Raw genomic sequence first — 27263 nt, 5'->3', positions numbered from 1 at the left:
AACTATATTAAAATATCGACATCAGCATAAAAAAGAATTATTAACGTTTTAAGTAAGATCGAAAGATACGATCATGTTTCGAGAGAGAGATCTTCGACAAGGTATTAAAACAAACAAAAAATCCCAGCAAACCCCAAATAACAGTTATATAACATTTATGTAACAGTTATATCGAGTAGGAAATTACAATTATATAAATGTTACTTGGTGTTTGCCGGGATGAGTTTCCAATATATCGTTCTCAAATATATCGAATACATGGATCAATTTGCGATCTAAACGACACCGAGACGGTCCGCGAACATCCGCGTGAGCAGGAAGCGGGGCGGCTCCGGTCGCGCCGGTCGCGGAAAAGCTCGCGGCGAGTTGAACGCGGAGCACCGGAGAAGAGCGCGAGACGGTCTCGCGGAACGGCCGGCTCTAATCAATACGCTCGTCGTGCGAAAGCGACGCGACGAACGGAAGAAACGAGAACGCGACGGCGGCGGCGGCGGCGGCAGCGGCGGTGGCGGCGGTGACGGCCCGCGCGCGCGGCCGAGCTTTCAGTCGGACGCACGCTCGCGTCGGGGGTACTTGTGCGCATCGAGGGTACGCGCGAACGAGAGAAAGAGAGAACACGAGCAGGAGAAAGAGAGAGGTACACGCACGTCCACCCGCACGTAAAGCGCGGCACGGGGATCGGCAACCTCGAAAGGTGGAGTAGCGTCTCGGGCGGCAAAATGGCGGTCGTGATAAGAAACAAATGATTCGGGATTGGCGAACAGCGATAAACTGAGAGTCGCGCGAAATCCATCAGGGGTGGTTTCGACGGCGGTGGTTCTTCTCCTCCGAGGGGCGGCGAGCGAAATTATACGTGCGTATTGTTCCTCCCGGGCCGGTGATCGGGTCGCGAGATAGAGAGACGCGTCGCGAGCGCGACGCGCTCCCCGCCCCTTCCCGGTGCGAGGAGGAGAACACCTACCTCCCGGATTCGGAATCACGAGGGTTGGCCATGAGGGATTCGGCCGCGGGACACACGCTGGTCGCGTGCGGGCGCGCTGACGTGTGAGCTGTGTGATTCGATTATCGATCACGGGATCCAAGGCGAGTCGGGGGAGGAGGGTGCGCGACGTACTCGAGGATGCTGCTCGCGGAAAGAGCGACGTGGTGGAATTCGGCCGCGGGACAATCCGGAGCGGCAAACGGTTTCGATGCCGATTCGATAGATTGATGGACCTGATGCCGACGGAAAGGACGACCGCGTCGCAACCATGCATCTGCACTTCGAGAAGAATAACAACGCCAAGTGCGACTGCAATATCTTGTCGCTCAGCTGGATGGGCAAAGTGCCGGACGAGTCGCCGGAGGTAAATTACTTTGGAATAATATAATAGTTGATCCAATCATTTCAGATGCATCAGTGTTATTTCTTGTTATTTCTTACACTCGATCGATTTTATTGACATCAAAGTTTCTCTTTTTTTTTTTTTTTTATCATACGTTGATTGCATCGGGGTACGCGGATATGACAGAAAATTTCTCTACGCTTTCCCTTTAAAAGTCAAATCGAAATCAAAGAGGAAAAATTTCAGATATAAATTGGACGCATTTTATCGAACGCAAGTGCAAGAGGCTAAAAATATATTTTATTGCATCGCGTTCCGCGAATCATGAAGTAAAATGATACCGTTACTCGCAATCGTTAATAATACAAATTAACGTATATTAGCGTATGTTATGCAACAATCTAACGACGCATTATTGCACAATACGTGCGTTGCGGATAATTGTCCTTACGAGCAAGTTGAGTGAATAAGTTTGCATATATTCGTTCGCGTATCGCGTATCGTATGGAGAAACTCGATCTACAAGCGAAGGTTTCCCTTCATTTCGACAGCTCTCCAGCGAATTTTTAGATTCCGCAAGATTATCCATAGTTATTTTTACGTCGATCGCGACGCGCTGACATAATCGCGGGGAGACTCTACCTTTACAATAATATATCGCCTTGGAAGTATCGGAAAAATTTGTAATTTCTCGCGACAGAGATTGTCAATTTTTAATTCCAACTCAAAGATAAAATTTCATTTTGCGATATATTTATAACATTTGGAGGAGAAAAAAATTATAGCGACCGGCTGCTGCAGTAAAATATATAGGCCCGAGTAAAAATGCAAAATTGTCGCATTTTGACATATACCTTGCTGGGAGTAAACGATGATTAGATGAAACTTTTCGCCTTCGAGCGAAAGCTCGCGCGAAATTAATTTGTCCGCCTCGCGTGAAATGGCTAGGGCAATTAGCTCACGTTCGTTTGCTTATAATTACAGTAGAATTATATTACAACGATATATATTATACTATACTGTAATATATTCAAGGAAACTTGATCTTACATCTGTTTGTAACATTAGAGATCTTGTGCGACGATAGCGATACTAAGTCCTGTGTTCACAGAAAACGGCGACTCATCAACTTCAAAGTCGAGAATTAAATGCCACTGATAACAATCGTTAATTCTCTTTACAGGTTTATATATCGTTTCAAATAAATTAAAACAGACCTGGGTGATATCTCGCGGTTGCAATTAATTAATTCGCTACTTAGTGATTCCATCGCATAATAGTCAGCCATTAGAAAATATATCAGAACTCTGATTACCTATAAAACTGTTAACGTTTTACACATGTAATTGAGTAAATATGTAAGTAATATCATTCCTGGCAAGAATCTTACAATTTTCGAGGACGTCTCTTTGCGAAAAGTCTCGTAAGTCAATAAAGACCATATCAAAACAACTACCAACGAAGATCGGAATCTGTCAGGACGAGGTGTGCACGTTGCACGTTCGAGGAAGAAGCGAGACGTTGCGAGGGTGAAAGATTTCACAGTGGAGGGTTCGCCGTCGTATAAAATCTGACTTGGCGACGAGGATCGTGCTCGGCGTCTCGAGTGGATCTTTTCACGGACCGACTAACGAGTGCCCAAGTTTCCCGCAACGAGCTTTGTTCCGTACCACTTGTCGAGGTCATCGAGAAACACGAACTGGTACCGCAAAGAGGAGCGAGAGAGAAGCGGGTGTGTAATCGCAAAATTTTTTTTCGCATCGAGGAAATTTTCCATTCAATTCGCCGCTTACGTAAATGATTCTGGGATTACACGTGGCTCTTTCCGATAACACGCTTCAATAGAAAAAAAAACCTCAGAAGAATAATTATTCTCCGTATTTTTCTCAATATTATTCAATGATGATTTATTACAGTATAATTCTGAGAAGTTTAAAATTGTGAAAATTATTTTAATTGTGAAATATTTTAATTGACTTTTCGTATTATATAATATGTATTAAAAAAGTTTTATTTCGTTCAAAATTAAAATATGTCGGATGAACTTTAACTTTCAAAGCGCATGTGTTTTTGTAAAGATTAAGAATTTTTATAATGAAACAATCAGTCAGATTGCGAGAAAGACAGAGGACATTAATTAATTATCCATCACTGGAATAGAAATTCGCTAGAAACTCGTTCCATTGTATTCATTAATTTTATTATAAAACATATTTTAATACGAAATTTTATTACGAAACATTTTAATTTTTTACATTTGTGATTTTAATTTTATTATATTGATTGAAAACTTCTTAGTTTTAATATTAGATTTATATTCGCTTTTTGTAAAATTCTTAAATTTGATAAACAATTGGAAAATGTTTCGGTAGATTTCCTCAATTTACTTAATTTATTATCCATGCAATATGTACATGAATCGAGATTTTAAAATTTGTAGTAAAGTAGTTTGAAATTATAATTAATATAAAAAACTATGAGAAGCAATTTTTCATTCTTGGATTTCAAAGAAAAAAAATTGTTTTTTGTTGAATACGAAATACAACTTTGCTTTTAAAAATAATTCTCACATGAATATTATATTTTCATAAAGCTATAATACGCTTCAAGCTATAACGCTGTCTCTCTCTCTCTCTTCTCGTTTCTTTTAATGATCTGTTCATGTCTTCCGGATTCAATATTCATGTGTACATGTGCAATGTGTACATGTGTACAACGGGGATTAATTTGATTACCGAACTCTCGGATGAGGCAATCGATCAGAATTAATTACAGCCACCGTGCTTCTCGATCGACGAGCATGTTTCTCGTTTCGCCTACTTCAATTCATCGCCGGAGACTGCCAATCTGCCGATCAACGATTTGGACGGAAGTCGGCCCTCGGAACGCAGGAAGAAACGCGATGAAAACCCACTTGGGGACGGGGGGCTCAATTACTGGAAAAATAATTGACTTAGCAGAGGGCGAATTCGATCGAGTCGCTCGGAGTCTGCCATCCCCGGGGAAAGAATTCGCGATCAGTAGGCAGTATATCATTATTTTTTCTCCCGTTTTCGTTAACTATACTCTCTCGTGCCTGATTATACGGTCGTAGTCGTAAGATGTAGTGGTTCATAACGAAAAATGCCAATATTTTATGAATTTATATACATCAGAGGTCTCGATCGAAAATGTCCATAAGCCATTACACGCGATATAAATTTTCGATGTCTCCGTGAAAAAGGTCACCAGGAATAAATGGCGATCCATCAAAAGAAACCATAATGCGCCATAATCGAGGATTCGTCTTTCTCGTGCTACCTCGTGAATCTAAAAAGATTCTGCCGCTAAAACTTTTTTATCCGATAGACAATTTTATTTTCTCGCTGGAGCAAGAGACGGAAAGGAACTTCGCTAAAAATCCGTAATCATCTGTCAGAAAATCAGAAAGCGCAGGTTTCACGTGGATCACGGTCGCGTGTAATCGAGCTAATCCACTCCGTACGTTTCCATTATACTCCCAGTTATTGTAAATCGTGCTCGCACACATCGATAACGTCATTATATCAAGGGCCGCTACTATATGTGCCATTGTTCGCCGGAAAATTGTACCGAGACTTTTCGAGCTAAACTCTCCCACGGTAAAAAAAAAATCTCGCCTCCCTCGCACTCCGCGTTCCACAAGGCGTCCCGTCTTCGCGCAACATCGATTTCCACCAATCGAGACCTCTTTTCTCCTCGCCCCCTATTTTCCGCGGATTGCACCCAACGTGTTTGCGAAGATTGGGTTACCGCTGATTTCTCTTCCCCCGCATCTTCCCTCCCCCCTCCCTCGCCACATCTCTCCCCGTTTGTTATATGACTGTGACTTGCAAATAAAGACCACCCTCGTGGTCATCGATCACGCCGCGACGTTTGCGAAATGTTTCGTCTCGACACAGGGATAGAAATCGGGACGCGATTCCGTGAGGGCCGCGCAACGAAGATTTGAACGCTAACGAAGATTTACGAGCGAGACACAAATTTTTTACGATAACCACGAAGGATTATTGTCTCGAGATTTGATCTCGCAGCGTTTTCACGTCCGGCTTTCATTTTTTTATAGCTGTCTGCGGAAGTTGGCTATTGAATTACTTCGGTCTCCCACATTGCTACTGGCTCTACTCTACTCTTGTTTCAGCGTAGATGTATCCCTCTTGGACTACATCTCATTATGGCTACGCAAAACATCTCCGTTAGATTACATTTTAATTATACTGGCAACCCGGTGAATACGCGAACTGTCAGAATACGCCAACTTATCTACTAGGAGCTATAAAGTACTCGTATGCTTTAGTCGCGTTATTTTAGCCGTAATTTAATCTGAAATTTTAATGAATTTCTATGGTATAATTATCTCGCACACATGACATTTTTAAAAAAATTTCAAACGCGGATAAAAGAAGAATGATCGTATTTTCGAAGTCTCTGATATAAATGCGAAAAGTTCAGAAGTATATTACAGAGATATTTTTTGTTTCTTAATCTTTTGCTATTTTGTTATATATTTCTTCCCAACACTATGCAAAGAATGATAAACTCTTTTTTTAGTTAAAAATGCGCGTTACTATAATTATTATATAAAATTTGAATGTTCTTTCAAAATAATTGCATTCGACATTGCAGCAAATTGCAGAGGTCTATCGATGGGAATAATGCCAAAGAGAGAGGGAACAAATGCAAATTATCCAGATCGAATATTTTCTGCGATTGTTTCCCGTGCCAAAGCCGAAGTCTGAAATACACACTAATATAACTTTAATCTCGTTTTCGTATTACAACAATCTCGTAAAAATTCTCTATTGAAAGAAAATTTATGATATTATACAGTAGATAAACTTGACATCTCTTTCTATGCACACGTGTATCTCGATGTTGCTAAGGATTCAAATTGCCTGTAATTACGCCCACATACGTAATAGTCGGAAGATGAAACCCTTTTTCAGCATCGAAGCCTTTGTTACTTGATAATGTCATGTTTGAGTTGAAAATGTATTATGTGTCAATATAAATAGATAGCGATAGATCATTTTGACAAGCATCCTCGATTTTCGCTGAACGATTATGCTATCTTATATTGAAAAATACGATTAATTAATGTAATTGATTATTTGATTTTCAATCTATCGCTTTTATTATATACTTCGTCGTGCAAAAGCGCATATGTAACTTGTATCAAATGAAATTTGTATTAAATTCCATTCAATGAATAACATTAATCAGCGTTAAAATACGTTTTAGGAAATGTTTTCGTTGGGTATGACAACTCACTTGGATAATTTATTCGCGTAAATTCAGAAAATATCTTATTTAAGTCGCTTTCTGGAAAGTTGGCGACTTCAATCATTAAATAAAGTAGGTCGCGATATTTTACGTGACGGCTCTTTTTCCGATTCCATTTACAATCGTTATAGATTTAAAAATATCCATGTCATCCTCGAGAGAATTGTTAAAAAAATTACCGCGTTAAAATCATCGAGGCGCCATAAATCGCGAGTGAATGACGTTTCGCGCTATTTTCCACGAGAAGAAACAACTAACACGGTTGGCTCCTCTTATTTACCAGGATGAAGGATGGAAGCTCTATCGTACAAATTACTACCAAGAAGGATGGCTGGCTACCGGCAACGCTCGCGGCTTGGTAGGGGTGACTTTTACTACATCGCATTGTCGTACCAGAACCGCGGAACTTCCACTCAGGGCAAATTACAATCTCCGAGGGCATCGTAGCGAAGTGAGTATCGCTTTTCTCCTTCAACTTCTTGTCGTCAGCTTGAATCGCCCATGAACGTTTGAGGGAAACCAGTATTTAATTTCTTCCTCTTTAAATATTTCAATATGTATTTTTGAAGTCTTTTCTTCAGAATTTTTTTCGGTTAGAGAATAATTTAATATCAAAAATAATATTTTTTTTATATATCCTGTGGCTCAAAAAATTTTACAACACTAAAATAGTAACTTGAATGCATAATCAATGAATTCGGTAACTGATAGATATCATGATTTCACAATTCTCGAAATCGGGTCTTTTGACGCGAGCAATATTCTATCCACCGTTACTTTGCAATATCATGGAAGGAAGCATGAGAGGGTTATCATTTAGTAGCAGCCAATGTATATACACTTTATCTGCTCGATACCAGTCGCGAAAACTGGTTGTAGAGTGTGTGAATTAAATCGACAAAGAAATGGGATGGTTGCATGATGCAAATGGAGTCTCATATCATTGCAAATAAGAACGATGATATATTAAATCATTAGAGGAAAACAAATATCATAAAGATTAATATATTATATATATTAATATATATATATATATATATATATATATATATAATATATTAATTGCAGGGGATACATTGTTTTCTTTTTTTTTTAATTACGTAGAGTAAAAACAAGCGTTTTTAATTCTAAATTACTTAAATATTCACTTAAAATGTCAATCTACGTCATACTTTTTTTATTCACACGTAATTTTTACTGAAGTAATGAATTTTTTATACGAGGGAAAGAAAGTAAACAACATGAAAGTTTCTCTCCCTCAGGATAGTATAAAATGGATAGACAAATGGAAAAGGAACGTGTTTCGAGAATTGAATCTAAAATAATTTTTGAAAGAAAAAGAAGAGAAATTTTTGAGAGAAAAAAAGAGTAAATTATAATTTTTCGTAAATTTAAATAATTTAGATAGTTAATCTAATTTAGATAGACTAATTAATTTTCTAAACAAGTGTACAGTAAGTTTATATTGAGAAAAATTAAATTATTATTTATTATTAAATTAGTTATCAAAGTGCTTTTGAAATTCATTTATAAGAATTATTACGTTCTATGTTCAGCTCTCTAACAAGTCGAGCATCCTCTAGTTTCCGATATTTCGAATGGCATTCTTTTTATTTCAAAAAATATTTAATTTTCCTTGCAATCTATTTGAAAATACATGACTTAAAATAGAGATTCATCGCAGTTAAAAACTGGTTCATTTATCCTCGTTAAAATTGATCCAACCATCCAACTTTTAAGGGATAGATAAATCAACTTCAAAACTTTTATCAAACACATGATCGTATTATTGAAAAAGTGCTTAATAAAAATATGAATGTTTTCTTCTTCATCGTTATTAGAGAAAATATTAGTACATAGTCCAAATTTGAATCATAATTATGTTTGCCTACTCGGTAGTATTAAAAACTTTCATTTGTAGATTTCATTTGTTAATTGTAATAAATCCATTTGTGGATCGAGTATTTGTAGTAAAAACATCAAATATGCACAATATGCTCCATCTTCATTTCTATTTAAACAAATTCGATTCTTTTGTTTTTATCTTAATTAGTGCGATCCATCAATCTCTACATTACTTTATCGTGTGTGATAATATTAGTACCTCGATATTTTCATATAAATTGAATAAATTGAGTAATAAATTTCTCTTTCTCTCTACCTTTTTCTATTTAATGCTCCTTGATAATATTATTTACATTTATGTACAATTTATATTCTCGATTGATTTATCGTCAAAACACTATGATTCAAATTTCTGTAAAGATTATATGACAGATAATAATTGCAAAGTTTGCCAATATTTTGAACAAAGCAATTTAATAGTTTCGCAACACGTATTGCGTTAAACATACATACGTTGTATACGCGTCGACGGCTCCGTCGTGATCGAAACTTGGTGTAATCTCGGTATCGATAGTAAACGGCCAGAGCGAAGCAGGAGTCCTTTGTGGCCCTTAATCGATATTAAGCCGTATGCGCTTTTAACAAACTGCCTGCAGGTGCTCATAGACTTACCTACCTATCTACGTCGTACGATTTCACAAACTACGCCTAGCACATATATACGCTTCGAGCTTCTCCGTCGCCGGTTTCTCCAATATTAATATCACCGGCTTAAAATCTCGGGGGTTGAACCCTCCTTCCTGGCTTCCTTCCTTCCTTCCTTATGTCCGCGCGTTATTACGTATATAGCGTTTCGTTTCCTCTGGAAACGAATCGTCTTCTCTTCGCCAACTTCGCGCAACACATCCCGGATCTTCGCCGTCTCTTTTCCGCGCTGGAAGGAGACTCGCATTACAATAGAACACGAGTAATGGCATCTGTCCCCCGTAAATCCACGAACAATATATATGGCGCTTAGATACGAAGATCATTACATAAGGATAAATGGTAGACTACACATAGCGAGATAAATCGAGCCATTTCCTTTCCATTTCGCGATTCGAAAAATTCTGCTCCTTCTCTGAATTTGAATTTTTTTTCTCACTGAGGTACACCGATTCCCTCTGATGCAACGCACTATGCGTATTCACGTGCGAACGCATGGCGCGATCACGGTGCGCCCTTTACTCTCGCCCCTATCTTTTATGGATACGAGCCACTTCTACTTGAGGGGTTGGTTCCGTGAGGTAGCGGGACGTGAGAAGCGAGGGTAGGTATCGTGGATTGTACACAAGCGTTGCAAACGCACTCTAAGTGACGTGACGAATGAGACATTGACGCGTTCGCGCGAGGAATCTGCCTCCTGCTCGTCGTTCACTGGAGAAGGTGTTCATTCTCGAGAAGACATTCCTTTCGGCGCTGAAATGCTTTGAATAATGATGTTGGCGAAAAATATGAAAGACATTTTAATCAAGTGGAATCAACTATCCAAATTCCTCATCCAAATTTCTATCAATTATCCGGTAGATACCCGTATTCTCTCAGACTGTACTGTTCTACTATTTCGCATGATAGCAAAATACTTTGCTCAGCTATGAGGTATTCGAAGCTGCTAGTAAATTGTTCGACGGTATTTAAACCAGCGTTAATTAAATCGAGATCAGCACCCCAGCCCATCGGCGCCTGCTCCGGACACGATAGCGGCACGCGTGTACACGACGCGTGTGTCTGTCTATGTGTGTGCGAGTGTGTTACCGGTTCACATGTCCCCCTTGTGTTCATCTGTTAACTTTCCCGGACCCTACGGACCTTTCGCCTCGTTTAACGGACCTCAGTCAATAAGTCAACGCGGGACTGACACGCAGGCACGAGAGGCGATCGCCTTACTCAAAGTGCACACACGAAGGAAACGGTCCTGACAGGCGAGAAAAGCAGGTCGGGGCGAAGTTAGAACTCGGAGACTCGTACGTATTTCGTTATGTCGCGTCGATTTATAATTTATACACGTGAATTATGCACTTGCGCTAGATAGATAAATCGACGGTGCGCGACATTTCGCGCAATGCAAATCTAGAATGTCGAAGCTGGTTCTTAACATTCGTCGAAAGTTAACGGATATGCTCGATGACGATTTCAAGCGAGATTTCGACGGAAAGGGACGTTTCGACGATTCGCCCTCTCGAGCGAGCCGCGTGCATAAAAAGCCTTTCATCTTGTTTCCATTACATCTTCGCTCTCTTTTTGCCTCTCCGTCTTTTTTTTTTCTCCCATTTATACGTAATTGCGACGACGAATGTCGACGAAAGCTTGGAATTTTGCGTCCACAACATACTTCGGTCCACATTTCAGAGTTTAAGGGTAGTAGCCGCCATGGTATCGATCTGCAGTGCTGTTTTAAGGCCGCGGTTCTCAACTCTTCGTTTCCGCGGCTATAACTTCTCTAGGGACGCTTCTCTTTTATAGGAACGTTACTTTCTTCTTTTATACATGCTCTTTACATCGACATTGTCTAAAAATAAAGAATGGGATTATATATTGGGGGAGGAATATATATCGTAGAATAAATAGCGAGTCCTCCCCCCTGCTGTGATAAAAATTATCCTCCGTATTATAAGTGATATTCTGAAATGGAAAGAAAGCAATTTGGCTTGACGCAGTTCGGGACTCTCCTTCTCTCTTTCTCTTTTTCTTTCTCTCCCCTCCTCTCTGAATTGCCATTGGCGACTTGTGCGGCGATAGGGCTGTATTTTCAGTTATTTCTGTTCTAGGCCGTACCAGCCGCGTTCGGACCTCGAATCGATAGCGCGATTATATCTGCGCTCCTTATACAGTAGCTGTCACTTATTCGAGCACTGACAATTTCCGCGCGCATACAATTGCACGATCAACTGGTTTCCGTCGAAACGTTTTTCTCTTCTTTTTTCTGAAAGACCCTTGCAGATTATGAATATTTAAAAAATTACCCACAATAATAATAATTGCGGCGATGAAAGCTAAAAATAGGAGAAGGAAAGCTCTATGCGTATTGAAAACTTTTCTCATCCGATGAAATATTCACGTAGTTTTTTCGTCCGGCTTTCAGCCAGACCTTCCAACTAGACTTTCTTTGCACATGTCTGTGCTGGTTTTAAGTATTATTAGCCAAATCAAAAAGAGATCTGTCCTGCGGAGGTAACACATCTCGTTACCGTGAAAGGAATGAAACTTTGATGTTGGCCGAGACATTTTTTTTCACGTGCTAACATCATTAGTCCTCTCTTGGAGTTCTTCTCGTGTATAAGTAAAGCCGGAGAGATTTCAAGAGATGAGTGGAACCGTAATGCGAAAACGTAATGCTGGGACCCACGCTAACTGCGTGCTCGCTAATCTCTCGGGGATAAGTGTACCAAGTATATGCTCTAACATTCAGAGTAGAGCCGTTAAAATGAGCGTATCGTGCTGGAGGACCAAGTCTATGGAATATTAAACGGACGATATTGTATTATACGTATAAATTATTCATCTCACGGACTCAATACACTTTGATCGCGAACTGGTGGCATTTCGATGGCGGAAGAGCACGGGAGGTAGCGTCAACGGAGTAAAACGTGCACCCGAATTGATGCAATAAATTAAGATACAATATATCTGTAATTTCGGAAGCGCATACGCACAGAATTAATATGTTTATCAGATTTCCGCAATTATGACATCTCAATAAACATTCGAGCATTATTCCGAGGAAGAGAGATAACTTCTAAAAAGAGAGAAATAATCTCTAAAAGAAGGAGAAAATTTATATTCCGTTTATAAAATTTATTTTATATGAACTGACGATATTATCGATTTTTCGTTCAGACGTTCTTTCAATTTAAAATCTAGCAATCAAAGACTTCGCGCGTGAAAATCGAAAAATATTTTATTTATAGGCCTTTCATCTCATTTCTCTCGATATAAAATGTTCTGTACATGCGATATATAAGTAATGCAGGAATCTCTGAGCGTGAGAAGAGTAAATTTTAGTTTATGGTGAGATTCGTCATAAATCATGAGGTGAGAAATTGAGCCAAAAGAACATGACGAGGCAAGATAGAGAGACAGAGAGGGGGGGGGGGAGGAAGAGAAATAATTCTCGCGGGATACGCAAACGCGCGTAGAATTACCTTGACACTGAAAAAGAACGAGTGTGAAAAGGAGCATCATTGATTTACCAAACGAGCTAGCCGAGGCTCCGGCGCTTGCTGCAGTCTTTACCGCAATGCATTAGCAGTCAAAGGGTTACGTGACGATCTGCCCCTGCTTTCGGAACAGAAAGTAGCAGCTTGGCGAGGAAAATTGCAGTATATTTTCAAAAGAGAAAGAGAGACAGAGAGAGGGAGGAGGGAGAAGAAACTCTTCTCCCTGTTCTACATCCTTTATCAATATGCATTCCTGCAGTATAAATTGGTGAGGAATCTAAATGAATAATGCACGGTAGCGAGATATAGAAGACGAAACTTGACGTCATTATAACGCGAGACTTGGCACTTTTCTCGTGCTTGTCCCCTTCCCTCGGAAGAAAGATTAAGAGACGAAATTACGCGAAAGAAACGAGAGAGGAGGATACTGCGAGGGAAAAATACATCGTTTCTTTCGAGTAATTTCAATTACATCTTTCCGCTCGCGCGACTTTTTCATTCCCGGAGTACGATCGCATCGAAACGGAAAAGGCAAAATACGAAGCGGCAATACGTTACAGGTCGTAGAACTCTCAACGAACCTTAACGGACGGGAGAGGAAAAAAAGGATAACGACAACCGCGTTGTTACAGTCTCATTCGGCTCCCTTTACGTTTGAAAATACAATTACACCGGATTATCAGGCGCGCCGATGCGTTATCCTTCTCTCCCTCCCTTTCCCTTTCTGTCTCGTACAATGAATATTGTACGGGAACGAAAACAAAAGGAGTATGACAGGTTAAGCAGGGAGCATTATTCAACGATTAAGCGAAAAATGTATATGGAAAATATAACTTTATGAGCAGTTCAATGTGGTGTGTACGTAATGAAACGCGGGGGTGTCATGCGCGCCGCGTATAAGAGTTGATAATACCACGTGTATTCCATCGTAGAATGCGATTATGAGAGCAGACATCTCCGTCGCTCAAAATAGATCGTTGCGTCAATTTGTAGCTGCACGATCGCGCACTTATAAACGAATCTAACCCACCAGGAATACACGGGTTACTCTCAATATATCTTGTTTTTCAATCTATATTAAAACTTGCAACATTAAAAATCAGCAAGTAGAAGTAAACACATTTAGCATGCATAGTTTAACACATAAAAGAAAGAAAATTATATGTATATATTAAAAATATAAAGTTTGCGATTTCTTTTTTTAACATGTTCCCCGGATGCATCCCACAATCGCAGATTTGGCACGATTTTAGCACGATTTTGCGAGAAAATCCAAAGAGCTCATACAAGGCTCCTATCGATCAGCACTATCAGCGACTTTCTTACACGATCATGTCTTCGCAATTTACAACCTGCGACCCTCAGACAGATTTTATTGCACCTATAGAGCACGCGGAAAATCCCGTTTATTCCCATGAAGCGAGACCAGCTTCTCGTAACGCAATTTCGTTCGCAATTGGCGATATTTCGCGTGATGGAATCGCGTTTAAAAGAAGGGAGAAAATTTTCTTCAACTTTCTTATATCGCTAATAAGATTTTTCCATTAGCGGATAATATGCCATTTCGAGTTAATTTAAATAAAATCCTCGATTACGATCAAATATAATGACGTCGTAAAAGTATGCAAATATATATTCTCTGCAAATATATATTCTTTGTTAATCTCCGAGAAAAGAGTGGCTTCCATTATTGCGTTTGCACAACGTGACTCTTTTATATTTGAAAAATCATCAATTTTGTCAAGGAGAAAGACAAATTTGTAGTAACTTGCACTTAATAAATCATAGAATAATTTGTACAATAATACATGGAAAATTGTTGCAGGAAAGCATCGATAACTTTCTCTTTTCCGCACATATATACGCACGCATATAAATACATGTGCAGACCCACACATGCTTGTACATCTTGTCGCTACGCATGTCATCCACTTTCTCATTTTTCACAGCTTAGCCTTATGACTTGGTTCGACTTTCTTTTTTAAAGAATACGAGTTACTGTATCAAAGCTTCGCGGATACAGATTTGCGGAAAAACATTAATGTATGCATTTGAAAAATCTCGGAAAAGATAACGATTGCACTGAAAAAAAAAACAGTACAGAGTTTTTATGCTTTATTATTTTGTAATTTTTTGGGGGACAATGTAAAATTGATCGAAAATAACAAATTTGTGAAACACGATAAATTAATATTCAAAATGTAACGATTATTACAAATTACAAGATATCCGTGATAAATTTGAACAGTTCCAAATTACAGTTTTATATCCTTGTTATACTTAATTAATTATAATTCGCGAAGATATAAATAGTCAACGAGCGCATACAACGCGAATTATCTAACATTTTCATTCCAGAAATTAATTTTCCGATAAACTTCTATTTGCCGTATCAGCAAGATAAAAATATATAGGCGCGCTCGCTTGTCACCGCAATAGGAGACAATCGATCGACGATGGAGCAATGACACTTCGTGGATATCTCCGCGTGCGTCTCGACTTCGACAAGAGACTTGTGCAAGACTCGCTTCAACCGCCGATAGCGCGAAAAATCTTTAAAAACGAAGGTCACGATTATCTTTCTTGAAAGATTGATTTAATCTCTTCAAACAGATTACTTTTTCGAAAATTGATTTTTTTTAGCCTTTGGGGCTTATCGAAGAAGCCACGCTCGAAATAATTCTCGTAATCAGAAGCAATAAAGTGATAAAGCAACGATAAAATAATGTTTTAATATCAATTATCAATCATGTTAATTATCTCATTTTTGTAAGAAGTAAGCGATGGAAGGATCCTTGATTAAGAATGAAAAATTTTCGTCGAGAACGTTGATACCAATTAAGTTTAGGTTTGCTGATTAGAGGCTATAAAATTAATAACAGAGCTCAAAATGAAATATAGGAGCTCAATTTACGGCAATATATTATATTAAAGATGGCAGCGTAAAACACATAATATTATCTTTGCGGAATACTATAAAAAATGGACAGAAAATTGAAGAAATAATATCGTTGAGAGGTTTCCCAAGTTTTAATAATTCTTACTCTTCTTCAGCTTACGAATCTCTTCTATCTGATTGCAGGTGATACTCGTTAAATGGAACGAACCCTATCAAAAACTAGCCTCGTGCGACAGTTCGGGTGTAATCTTCGTTTGGATCAAATACGACGGACGATGGAGTATAGAATTGATCAACGACAGAAGCACACCTGTTACGCATTTTTCTTGGTCCCACGATGGTCGCATGGCTCTTATATGTTACAGAGTAAATTACAATCTGTAAATTTAAATATAGAGTAAATTTAAATATAATATTTTGTTGAGTTTACGCGATAATCGAGATTTTTATTTCTCATGAATAATAATATCACAATATATTCAGTAAACAAATATTATTGCATTAAATAAATGTAATTTTTATATATATTGTTTTAAACAAATGTACGTCTGTTTAACGAAGAGAGAATTAAGTTCTATTTTCGTTAAATAAGACTCCGATAAATCGATAGTTATTTATTTTATCGATGTAGAATATTGCCATTCAGTTCAGAGCGTTCCACTCGAGACGCGCTTTCTTTAAGTTTTCAGAGGTTTATGTATTTATTTACGATCTCTCGTAAACGCGTCGCGCACGTTTTTACGGAGTATCAGCTGTGGAGAATGCAATGTTTTATTGCAGGATGGTTTCGTACTGGTCGGGAGTGTCGCTGGTCAAAGGTATTGGTCGTCGATGCTCAACGACAAGGCGACGATAACCTGCGGCATTTGGACTCCGGACGATCAGCAGGTTTGAAAAAAAATTGTTATCTTACATTTCTTACGCGCGTAATTTTCTAACTTATCAAGAACGTTGTAATTGGTGAAAGAAAAGCAATCAATGTCCATAATATTCGAGCGTTTTCATCGGAGATTAGGGCACAGTAACACGAGTGCAACATGCGCGAAATATGATATATTGTTCCCCGATAGAAGCACTCTTGACATTGTGTCGCAAAGTTACGCTCAATCATTTTTGACAGCGATCCAGCAGCGAGTTAAAAGCTTTCTCTTTGTCACCGATGAATCTTCGTCTGTAGATAGAAAACCGATAAAAAAAAATGAGACGACATTATTCATATTTTTTTCTGTCATTTGCAACAAAAAGGTCTACTTCGGGACGACGGCGGGCCAATTAATCGTGATGGACGTTCACGGGGCTATGGTGTCGGAGGTACAACTGGCTGCCGGTGTCACCTCGATGGCGTGGAGCGCCAAGAAGTTCACTATGGAGGAGGACGAGACGTGTGATCGAAGTCAGAAAGGTATCAATCGCGGCTTTTAGAGGCTTTTCGAGACTCGCCAGTTCTCGAGCCCGAAAAAAGTCACCGGTCGAGACAAATTGACGCACACGTTTGTCGTGATGTATGTGCAAGCGCAGATGACCGGAATTACGTCCTAGCCGTTTGCCTTGCCGATGGCAACATCGTCATGTTGCGATCGTTCGACGACGTGTCACCCATCACGATACGCAGCAATCTGAAGCCGCCTTTGCACGCCGAATGGAGCAACTCCAGGAAACTGCTCGCTATCGCGGGCACGAAGGAGTCCGAACACCTTCACTCGGGAAGTCCGCAAGAGTACACGAATCTGCTCAAGTTCTACTCGGTCAACGGTACTCTCGTCTACACGACTGAGATTCCGTACACGCAAGTACGTTTGAAAGAATGCTCATCTCTCTCTCTCTTTCCCTCTCTCTCTCGCTCTATTTATCTATCTAAAGTCGACGCTGTGCAACTAAATAATTTATCTTTACGATTTTCCTCACAACTTCAGTGCCCTGTATCGGCATTGACCTGGGGACACAACGATAGGCGACTCTTCGTAGCCACCGGAGCGCGCGTCCACGCCGCTTGGGTCTCCAGGTGATCCCTCGCGAATGTACACTGAGAAAAATTGTTTGATTGTACAACAGGACGTATATGATTGATGGCATTTTGATTAAATCAAACAAGAATTTCTAGTTATCATTAAATATATAGATAAGACTCGATTTTTTATAACTAGAACATTTATTGTTAGATTATTTAATAGATTTTACTATAAGGATTTGGTTAGTATTTTCTGGTTGGATCTATAAAATTTCTTATTACATTAATTTCTTTGCTTGTCTCTAGGCGGCAAGCCACTCTTAACTTAATTCGTATTTAATATTTGCCATGAAATGTATATAAAGAACTAGTATTAACATTGAATCCAAAGTATATTTTTTTTCTCTTACGAGCAGTAGTGCCAGAAAGAGGACGCTGGCTCTCTGATTGTGTGTGTTTGAGCTGCATCCTCTTCTTGCATCACTGTTTATCAGTTTAATTTCTAATAAACTGAATTTAAAATAATAATAATTTATAATAATAATTTATAATAATAATTTATTCAATAATCTGAATTGAATTTATCCAATAATCTTGTTGAAATTCAAAATATTAAACAGACTTTTGAGATTAGATGGAAAAAATTTTAGACGACTTGGTGCTGGGGAGTTTAGTATTATTAATCAGAAAATTTGGTAAATTTAGGAAGAAATTAATCAGATTCATCTGATAATTCCTACAAGAATTCCGGTTCGCCCATTTTCCAACAGACATACTGGTTGAATCTACTAGAATTCTAATTAATGCAACCAGATTTTTTCTCAGTGTAGATTCTTAATACAAGTGACGCTTCGAGAGTTACGGAGTAACGATGCATGACAATCAAACTGTATTGTTTCTTGCAGGAGAGTAGGCTCGCTACAATTGTTGTCGAGGCTAGCGGTGAGAGCGGCTCTCACGAGGGAATCCAATGTTCAACAACTCCCATTACCACCACGATTGAGAGCTTCAGTAGCCGCCCTGTTCGCCAACACGATTCGGTAAAGAAAGAGCTTTCGAAATTCTTTGGCTGTCAAGGACCAACTATTCCGCCGATGAAGAAGAAACATTACACATATAAACATCGCATCTTTCGTACGCTTCTTTCAGATGTCTAGTGCCGGAACCGAAGGAACTGCGACGCTTCGTGTCAAGGCCACCACCCGGAGGTAGCCGATTACATTGCACCATGCTCAGACACGCGGTCGAGCCCGTGCCGTGTTACACGCTCTATCTGGAATATCTAGGCGGTCTCGTGCCACTCCTCAAAGGTAGACGGACCAGCAAGATCCGGCCCGAGTTTGTGATATTTGATCCCCAGAGCCAGGAGACTCTGCAAGTGTTCGACGACATGTCACAGTGTCCATCGTATAGTGACGGGTCGGATACCGAGAAGGACACCGCGGATTTATGCGGATCGCCCCGATACCGGAAGAAGAACAGAAAGAAAAGGGACGAGAGACCGAGCGAGGAAGCGACGGAACGAGAGGAGAAGTCGAACGATCTCGCATACGTGGATACTTTGCCCGAGGTACAATATTTCTTCTGTTCGTATTAAGTGATATAAAAAAACAGCGTAAGAACGTTATAAGCGCACCTCTGTTCGTAGCACGCGAGGCTGGTCGAAGTGACGTCAAACATTTGGGGCACGAAATTCAAGTTTCACGGCTTGGCGGACTCGATTCCCGCGAACCTAGGTCAAGTGACTTATCGAACATCGTTGCTGCACTTGCAGCCCAGACAGATGACGCTCGTGATGACGGAGCTTCGAGACGATCTACCTGCAGGTAATCTCATCTAGTAGCGTGACTGTGATCAGTTTCTTTTTTAAAATTTAATCACGATAGGTCCGGATCCGACGTTCAATCCAAATCTATTCTCCGAGGACGAAGAGGAATCGTATCAGGAATCGAGCTCGCGAGCGACCCCGGAAGCGCAACCGCCGCCGATCGCGCCGATGACACCTCGCAACGCCCGTCTGAATCATCCGAATCGACCCAAGTCGCAGATATCGAATCAGTTCCTGGCGACGGAGACGTTGCCGACGTCGCTGGGAAAAATCGAGAGCTATGAAAGCGAGTACGTGCCCTATGTAGATCTGCAGGACATGGGAAATCTGTACGAGAACATAAGAAATGCCCCCACCAACACGTATCGTACGCCACCGAGGCACAATCCGCCGCGATGCTGCGACGTGCCGGCTCTACAGTCGCCGAAAAACGCAGTCGCGCCCACGCAGACGTTGATAGCGACGTCGAACGCGGGCACCGATTACGCCAACAGCATTCAGAGGATGAAGAACGTTCTCGCGGACGTTCAGCAGGCCGGCGTCGCGACCAAGAAGGAACTCGAGAACAACAAGCTCAATCAGATCGCATCGGACGACAAGCCATGTCCTTGTCCAGCGAACATCATTTCTATGCAAAACGGCCAGGCCGCGGAAGCATCGAGCAGTCGATACTCGATCTCGCAGAGCTCGGTTACAAACGGCCTCGAGAACGTCGATTGCACCTCGGCCGTATACCTGAACGGTCTAAATAACATGGCGTGCGCGAGCAACGTTCCGTCACACGCCGTCCATCAATCCGCGATGTCGCAAAACGCTCACAATTTTGTACATAGTAAGAATAATCAAAATACCGAGGCGAGTTTCAATGCGACGTCGTCGAATAACAACAGCTCTTCTCAGGTCGGACAAGCCGCTGGTCTACTTGTCAACAAAAACGGCGTACACGGGATAGTATCGCCCGCATGTTCCTATCAGTTCCCGGAGAACATCGAACAGTGCTTCGGGTCATCGTGCTCGCAGTGTTTCGCGAAGCAGAAGGATCCCAAGTGTCACGTGTGTTATGGTAAGACGAACGCCGGAACGCCGGGTATCGTTAAACTCGACGACGATCTGATGCAATTTAGCGACGACGATATTGGCGCCGATATGGGAATAATGCGGGGCGTTCACAGAACCTCGACGGTGATCAGTATCGGTCCGATGTGTTCCAACGACTCGATAGTCAGAAGTTGCAGCGTCGGTTATCTGGACCTGGTGGATGCTCAACTAGTGCCGTGCGACGTGGCATTGCGAATGCTGCGAAGAGACGCGCCGAACAAGAGATTGGTATTGGTGTCGCGAAAGACGAAACGGCGAAAAAGGAACAAGCCTCAGCCGCAACTCGACGCGAGTCAGCCGAGCTCGAAGCCACCTAGATTACGCAATTGCGGCAAGTCCAAGAGTCTGGATTCCAGTGATATCTTTCCGAGCAACGAGCAAATAGCCTCCCCGCCGCAATTGCCGGAACATGTGGAGGAGACGACAGGGGGAGTAAATTCCGAGGTCGTCGAGGACAACGCGGTCAAAAGTGACGAGTCGGAACCGCCGAAGGATGCGACGCGAGAGATCGTCGACAAATGCGAAGAGAGCAACGGACACGTTATTCAAGAGACTCAGCTTGAAGAGAAACCGAGCCGACCGCAAACCGTCGCGTCACCTGTCAAGTAAGAAAAATTTGTATCATACACAGAAAAAAAGGACATTCTTGTTTCGAAAATATATTTAGTTTTAACATGGAAATCTTGAAATAAGATTATATTGCGTTAATTAAAGAAAAATATAATTGCTTGAATAATTGCTTACTTGAATGAAGTCATTTTATATAGTTCAATCAAGAAAAATATATTCTTACGATTTAAGATTTAATTTTCTTGAATGGAAAAGAAACGATGTTAGATAGAAAATAACATTTTTAAATCAAAGATTATAATTTTCTTAAAGTAGATTTAAATAATTATATATTCTTGAGATGACAATTATAATATTAAAATAGGACTATAATATTGTTGAAATTTAAAATGATTAAATTCTTCTAAGAAGATTATAAATCATTGCGTATATATGAAACAATGAATGCGTTAATTTAAATAATATAAGTTTTGATTTGACACTTATTTTTTTCTGTGTATATACGATTGGAGAAAATTGTCATTTTCGCATGCAATTCAAATAATAAAAAAGCCGATTGTACTTTAGGGAATCGAGCGCGAGTGGATCGTTCGTCTCGTCGCTCGACGGCCTCGCTGCGAGACTTCGAGATTTCGACGACAGTCATTCCTTACCACCTCCTTCCCCTCGGCCATCCTCGAGGTAATTATCGTATCACATTCACGAATCATCAGTCAATTCATTTGTAACACTCAGTGACAAATATAGATTGCCAAGGAGTTCGCCAAGTAGCCCAGCACCGTCTAAGAAGGGTAAGAGACCAGCATCGGCTTCCCCGATCCGTAGAAGACTTTTGTCGAGTCCATTGCTGAGCAGAAGGATGCGAAAGAGTCGTGGGGAAAGCTCGGACGAAGAAGGTCTTCTCCAGGACGATTCCTCGTCGACGACGAGTTATCGAGATTTAGAAACATTCCAAAAAGCTCAGTTACGTCAAAAGGTTTGTATATTGCAAATATTCTCAACTTCTGAAGAAGAGTATGTTTCTATGAACATAGTATATTAAATCGGAAAAAGAGCGCGGAAAAACGATATTGAGATGTAGGCGTTACATCTACAGCTCAAGCAAAGGGGAGCGGGAATCTCCAAGCCAGAAGCGATAAGACGCGACGCACAATTGGTGATGCACAATAAGGCGCCCATGTGGAACGAATCCAGTCAAGTGTATCAGCTCGATTTTGGTGGCAGAGTGACTCAAGAAAGCGCCAAGAACTTTCAGATCGAGTTCAGAGGTAGACAGGTAAGGACGCGTGCTCTCAAGATCTCGGTCTCTCCAAATTAGATTGTAAAATATTTTTGTCAATCTTTTCAGGTAATGCAATTCGGAAGAATAGATGGCAACGCATACACGTTGGATTTCCAGTATCCGTTCAGCGCTTTGCAAGCATTCGCGGTCGCTCTAGCGAACGTCACGCAACGACTTAAGTAACTATCGCTCTACGACATGTTTAAACTGTACGAAAAGGATTGTGAAACATGTGTTTGAGAGCGAGTTGGGGAGTCTGAGAAAGTTCGATCTCTAAGAATTAATGATCTCGCGCGAGGCCTTTAAAATTGTCGAGATCATGGAGTTCAGTTCATTAAACTGTCCCAGATAATGTATCGATCAAGCGAGTAATTTCTGACATCATCGATTCTACTGTGGTGAAGAGGATCGCCAGGACGAGAAGATCATCAGCCGAGACGTAGGCGAATCGCATGTTTCGAGGACGCTGTAGTGAAGAATATACGCTAATTTTCGCGAGTGCAGTTGCGAGCGATTTGAATTTGAGTGGAACACAAAGATTTTGTGTCGGCAGCTATGTTTTGTTAAATGCTTCTTCGTCGTACCGTCCAAAATATTTCGTTTCTCCCAATTTCGAGCGCTCATTTTGTATAGTTTATGCGACACGTTGGAGTCTAGTGACGCTGTTGACGGTTTACCTCGTTCATTTTTGCGGTTTCACCGAGTGTGTGTATTCGAATTTTATATACACATATATATATATACATATAAATATATATTATATATTGACAGACTCGCACGGGCGAGTGTTTCATGTTGTTCAATTAAATGTTTCTTAACGCGTATGGTAAAAATAACGATAATAATAGTAATGATAATGATATAACGCTAATACTATTAATAGCAATAATAAGGGTAACGATTGTAACGTAACGTTTGACGTCCGGCCTGTCTTCGCCACACACATGAGATAACGGGGCAGATTAATCCTAAGGAGAGAGCGAGATATCGAAAGATTAGAGCAAAAGCATGCATACATTATCGCAAGTGTACATACATGCATCGCGAGATAAGTCGTGTCGTCTATAACCATGACTCAAAAATCGCACGATCACACCTGGTGCTCGCTTCGTCGAAAAGGACTACGCGAACGAGGCCTGCAGGCACAAAGTGTCGACGGCGAAAAATTCGTGCAAAAATTCCGACGACGTCATATGTAGAAGGAGTCAAGGTTCCCGCTCGCATTCTGCCCGATCCAGAATTGTTTCTTCGACGCTCTGCGCCCGAATCTTGAATTACGTAACGTCTTGTATTTTCTCACACCCGCAGCATCGCGAGTTACGCCAATTCGAAGCGCGCCGCTTCAATCAACGGCGTTGATCCGGATTCAGATGCCTTTTTTTACACCGCGAGTCGCACGTTTCGAGTCTACATCCGCATCCGTTCCAGGCGGATCCATCCATTAGCGACAGCGCACAGTTTTAGAAACTCTCGCCGGACATTCGGGCTGATCAAAGTGCCGAATGATAGGCCGATTGATTGGTTCTCTCTAGTCGTCCCTACATATTACTCCACACTCTCGCAGCAAGTAATCGTAACGTCAAGCGCTATTTTAACGCAACGTCGCGACGAGAATCGCGAACTCATGTAGAACACGCGGATGGATTCGAAAAGTTTAATCAACGCGAAAGTCCATTCAACACGCTCGCATGCATTTATTGGGAAAAATGAAAGAATTTTTTTTTTCCCGGACTCTCGTCCGATATTCAAAGTCGTACGTGAGTTCGCGAATTTCTCGTAACGGTGGAGCGAAGGATTTTATATTCCGAGTGCGGATTTCTCTTTCATTCGCGAGCGCACATGTTTTGCATTTAATAGAAAGTTTCCCTTAATACAATTACATACGGGGTGATATAAAGTTACTCGCGTCTATGCACACCCCGCTAACTTTTGAATACCATTGAACAAGAGCTTGACAACAGGCACATCGGGCGATTTCTCGAATAAAGAAGAAGGGAGGGAGGGGGATGAAAGGAGAGACGGTTGTTTAAATGAAATCTCAGAAATGTGTATTCAGAAGTTGGAACGCGCGCGTGATTGGAGGATAATTCTGTACCGTTCGTCGTGTCTCACCACATCTCGCGTCATCCGATTCCGATCGAACATATCTCATTTGTTGTAAAAATGTTGCATCCTTCGGCTCAGCCGAGCAAAGCGGATTTAAGTCACGCGGAGCAAAACAGACATAATGTTACATCATCGTGTGTTTTAAGGCCTCCCTATGAACGGTGTGTCGAATTTACGCGAGTTAGAATAAAAGTGCGCGAATAAATATACGCGCATATTTCCCGCGTACAATATCCGGAAAAGATGTTAGAACAAAAACCGCGGAAATTCGAGGATCCTCGTATAAGATACTGTATAACGCGAAGGCGATTTTCTAGTCAAGTAATCGATGCTGTGATTATCCGTACACATAAAGTAAAATAAAATACGCGTTATACTTCTTTTTTGTAATCTTTGACAACTTTGAGCGCATTTCGTAGGAGATCGCGTGACGCTTCAACGCCGGTAAAAATAGAGTGCCTACATTTGCATTTGACCGAAACTGCCTATTTAACAAACGAGATTAATACTCGACATCAAGCTGACAATGAGATACACACGACGTAATGCATACCCAGTGAGAAATGCGGATGGAAAAAATAGCTATTAAACGTCGTTTATGGACGTTTAATAGCTGTCTTCCCGACTTGTCATTTTTTACCGGGTAATTCGAAAGCCCCCGCATCTCGGATAAAAAGCTTATTATATTCTCACGCATATTTCACACGTATATTTGCACATTTAGGCCATATGCATTTTCCAAGAATATAAAAAAAAAGGTGCAACGATCAGAATTCACATAACTGCGCAAAATGGATCTCTACTGCGATTCCCGATTTGTTTCACTCATCATCAAGCGCATATTTAACACGTGACTGAGCTCCAAAATGTTCGGCCTAGCTCAAGTTAATCCTTGATAAGTTAATCCTTAACCTTCTATTCATCTGTTTGATGCTTCGTTTCTCTCCTTACCTCTTAATGATAGTGTTACAAAAAGAATCGTGCTTAAGGGAAAAAAAAGAAACGCTATATGTAAATTTTACGACTGAATATATCATAAGGAGAAAGACGACTTTACCCACTGTATCCATTGGAAATACGATTTTTCTCGTACGGATGACGTATATTGTTAATTCAGTTCTTGCCTTAGTGCTATAATGATAATTCTGTATATGTGCAATGTAATTTTGTTACTGGATACATTATCGCGAGACTATTTGTAAATAAAAAAAGGAAATACTACGCGTAAGAACGTAGTTATACATATGACATATGACGCTTCCTTTGCTGATGATTAAATCTCTCTATCCATCACATTACATAGTTCAACAAAAAATAACTTTTTTCGAACTTTTTTACAAAAATGGAGAATGATCACCTTTAATCACCGTAATTTTCTTATCGTCGAATACGATAAATCATTCCATTACGTTTATATTGTAGAAGATTTGTGATTAATTTGCGAAAGTTGCAAAAAAAAACTGTTTTAGTGAATTTTATGTTATAACTATGATATGATGTATATATATATATATATATATATATATATATATATATATATATATATATATATATAATGCATGAGAGAAATATTTTGCAATCAAGATAAAATATATTGTTACTTTTCACTCTCAAAAAAAATTTGTTGTGTCGATTATAATTAATAGACGTTTTATAGTTAGCGTTCATTACAGAAAAGATTAGATTATGTTTATTGAATCTTAAGGATGTTTAGATCACTGAATACAAATTAAAAATATATACACAAAAAGATGTATAAAAAGATAAATGTTGCGTGCATAAGTTTTTGCAAAAATCCGAATATTTAAAATTTTGATACATTGATTGATACTAGATTGATACTTTTAATTCTTCAATTTAATTTTTCAATGATAACATTATCATTCGTATTTAACGATTTAAAACAACATATAAATTAAAATAAACATAATTGAAAAATATGTTTATTTTAATTTATATGTTGTTTTAAATCGTTAAATACGAATGATAATGTCATTATTGAAAAATTAAATTGAAGAATTAAAACTAATATCTATTAGATATACTCAGAACCGATTTTAGCAATATTGGCGCCCTGGACAAGATTATCGTGGCACCCATTCAACGGTTCGAAATTCTTGAGGAAGAAAATACAAAGTGGTAATTTTGTTTTTCGATTGTGGGAAATCTCTCGCAAGTTACATGGAAAAAAAATTTAGAAAAATTCCCATGCTGCCACTAAAAGAGACGTAAAAAACTTTTATTGAAGGTTTTTATGATACAGCACAGTAAATTTCCAATAAAAATTTTTTACATCTCTTTTATAATGACAGTATGGGAGTTTTTCTAACATTTTCCTCTCTGTGTACGGTATACGGGTCTAGGGTATACGAGTATACCCTATACAGGCTTCTCTCTGCCTATACCTACATACGAGTGAATATCAGACAATGACGCCCTTTCAGATTTGGTGCCCTGGGCGATCGCCCAATCATGCCCTACCTTAAAACCGGCTGTGACTGTAATCGATATAACAAATTCCTTTTGGAAAGATTAAAATGCATAACAACATAATTAACTTCAACAAGTTTTTCTTTTTTTATCAACAAGTTGATAAAATCGGGATCGTATTCAACATTAAAAAATCTACAAGAAATATTTATTCTTTCCCTCATATTTTTTTTATTGAACTGTGTTATGTATTCTTTTCAATGACAAAAGCAATATATTTTCATAAAACATATTTACAAGATGCTTGCATTTACGAAAGATATTAAAACAAATACGAGATAAACTCGGTTTCGCGTATGTGTTATATCATCGTGTATATCTGTCTTATTTTTAAAGTAAAGCCAAATATTGATGAAATTTATGGTCGGTATCAAT

At 39.8% G+C, this 27263-nt stretch overlaps 1 protein-coding gene across 2 annotated transcripts; it reads left to right on the top strand.

The window, feature by feature from the left end:
• Window positions 1-528: 528 nt before the first annotated feature.
• On the top strand, window positions 529-25648 carry LOC105250394 (tubby-related protein 4). 2 transcript variants are annotated; one of them, XM_011256453.3, is made up of 15 exons: window positions 529-1346; window positions 6910-7077; window positions 15750-15932; window positions 16347-16454; window positions 16812-16968; window positions 17085-17356; window positions 17480-17568; window positions 18420-18554; window positions 18664-19084; window positions 19163-19340; window positions 19401-21045; window positions 21578-21691; window positions 21758-21986; window positions 22092-22286; window positions 22359-25648. In XM_011256453.3, exons 1-15 carry the CDS (start codon window positions 1251-1253, stop codon window positions 22473-22475), a joined length of 4107 nt encoding a protein of 1368 aa, XP_011254755.1. In that variant the 5' UTR covers window positions 529-1250; the 3' UTR covers window positions 22476-25648. The 2 variants fall into 2 exon arrangements, with proteins under 2 accessions (XP_011254755.1, XP_011254756.1); XM_011256454.3 differs by having other exon boundaries at window positions 530-1346; window positions 22107-22286.
• The last annotated feature ends 1615 nt before the right edge of the window (window positions 25649-27263 follow it).

The sequence above is a fragment of the Camponotus floridanus genome, unplaced genomic scaffold, assembly GCF_003227725.1.
Source record: "Camponotus floridanus strain SB8 unplaced genomic scaffold, Cflo_v7.5 scaffold1, whole genome shotgun sequence".
NCBI classification, from domain to species: Eukaryota; Metazoa; Arthropoda; class Insecta; order Hymenoptera; family Formicidae; genus Camponotus; species Camponotus floridanus.
This window is presented reverse-complemented; position numbering and strand designations above follow the sequence as displayed.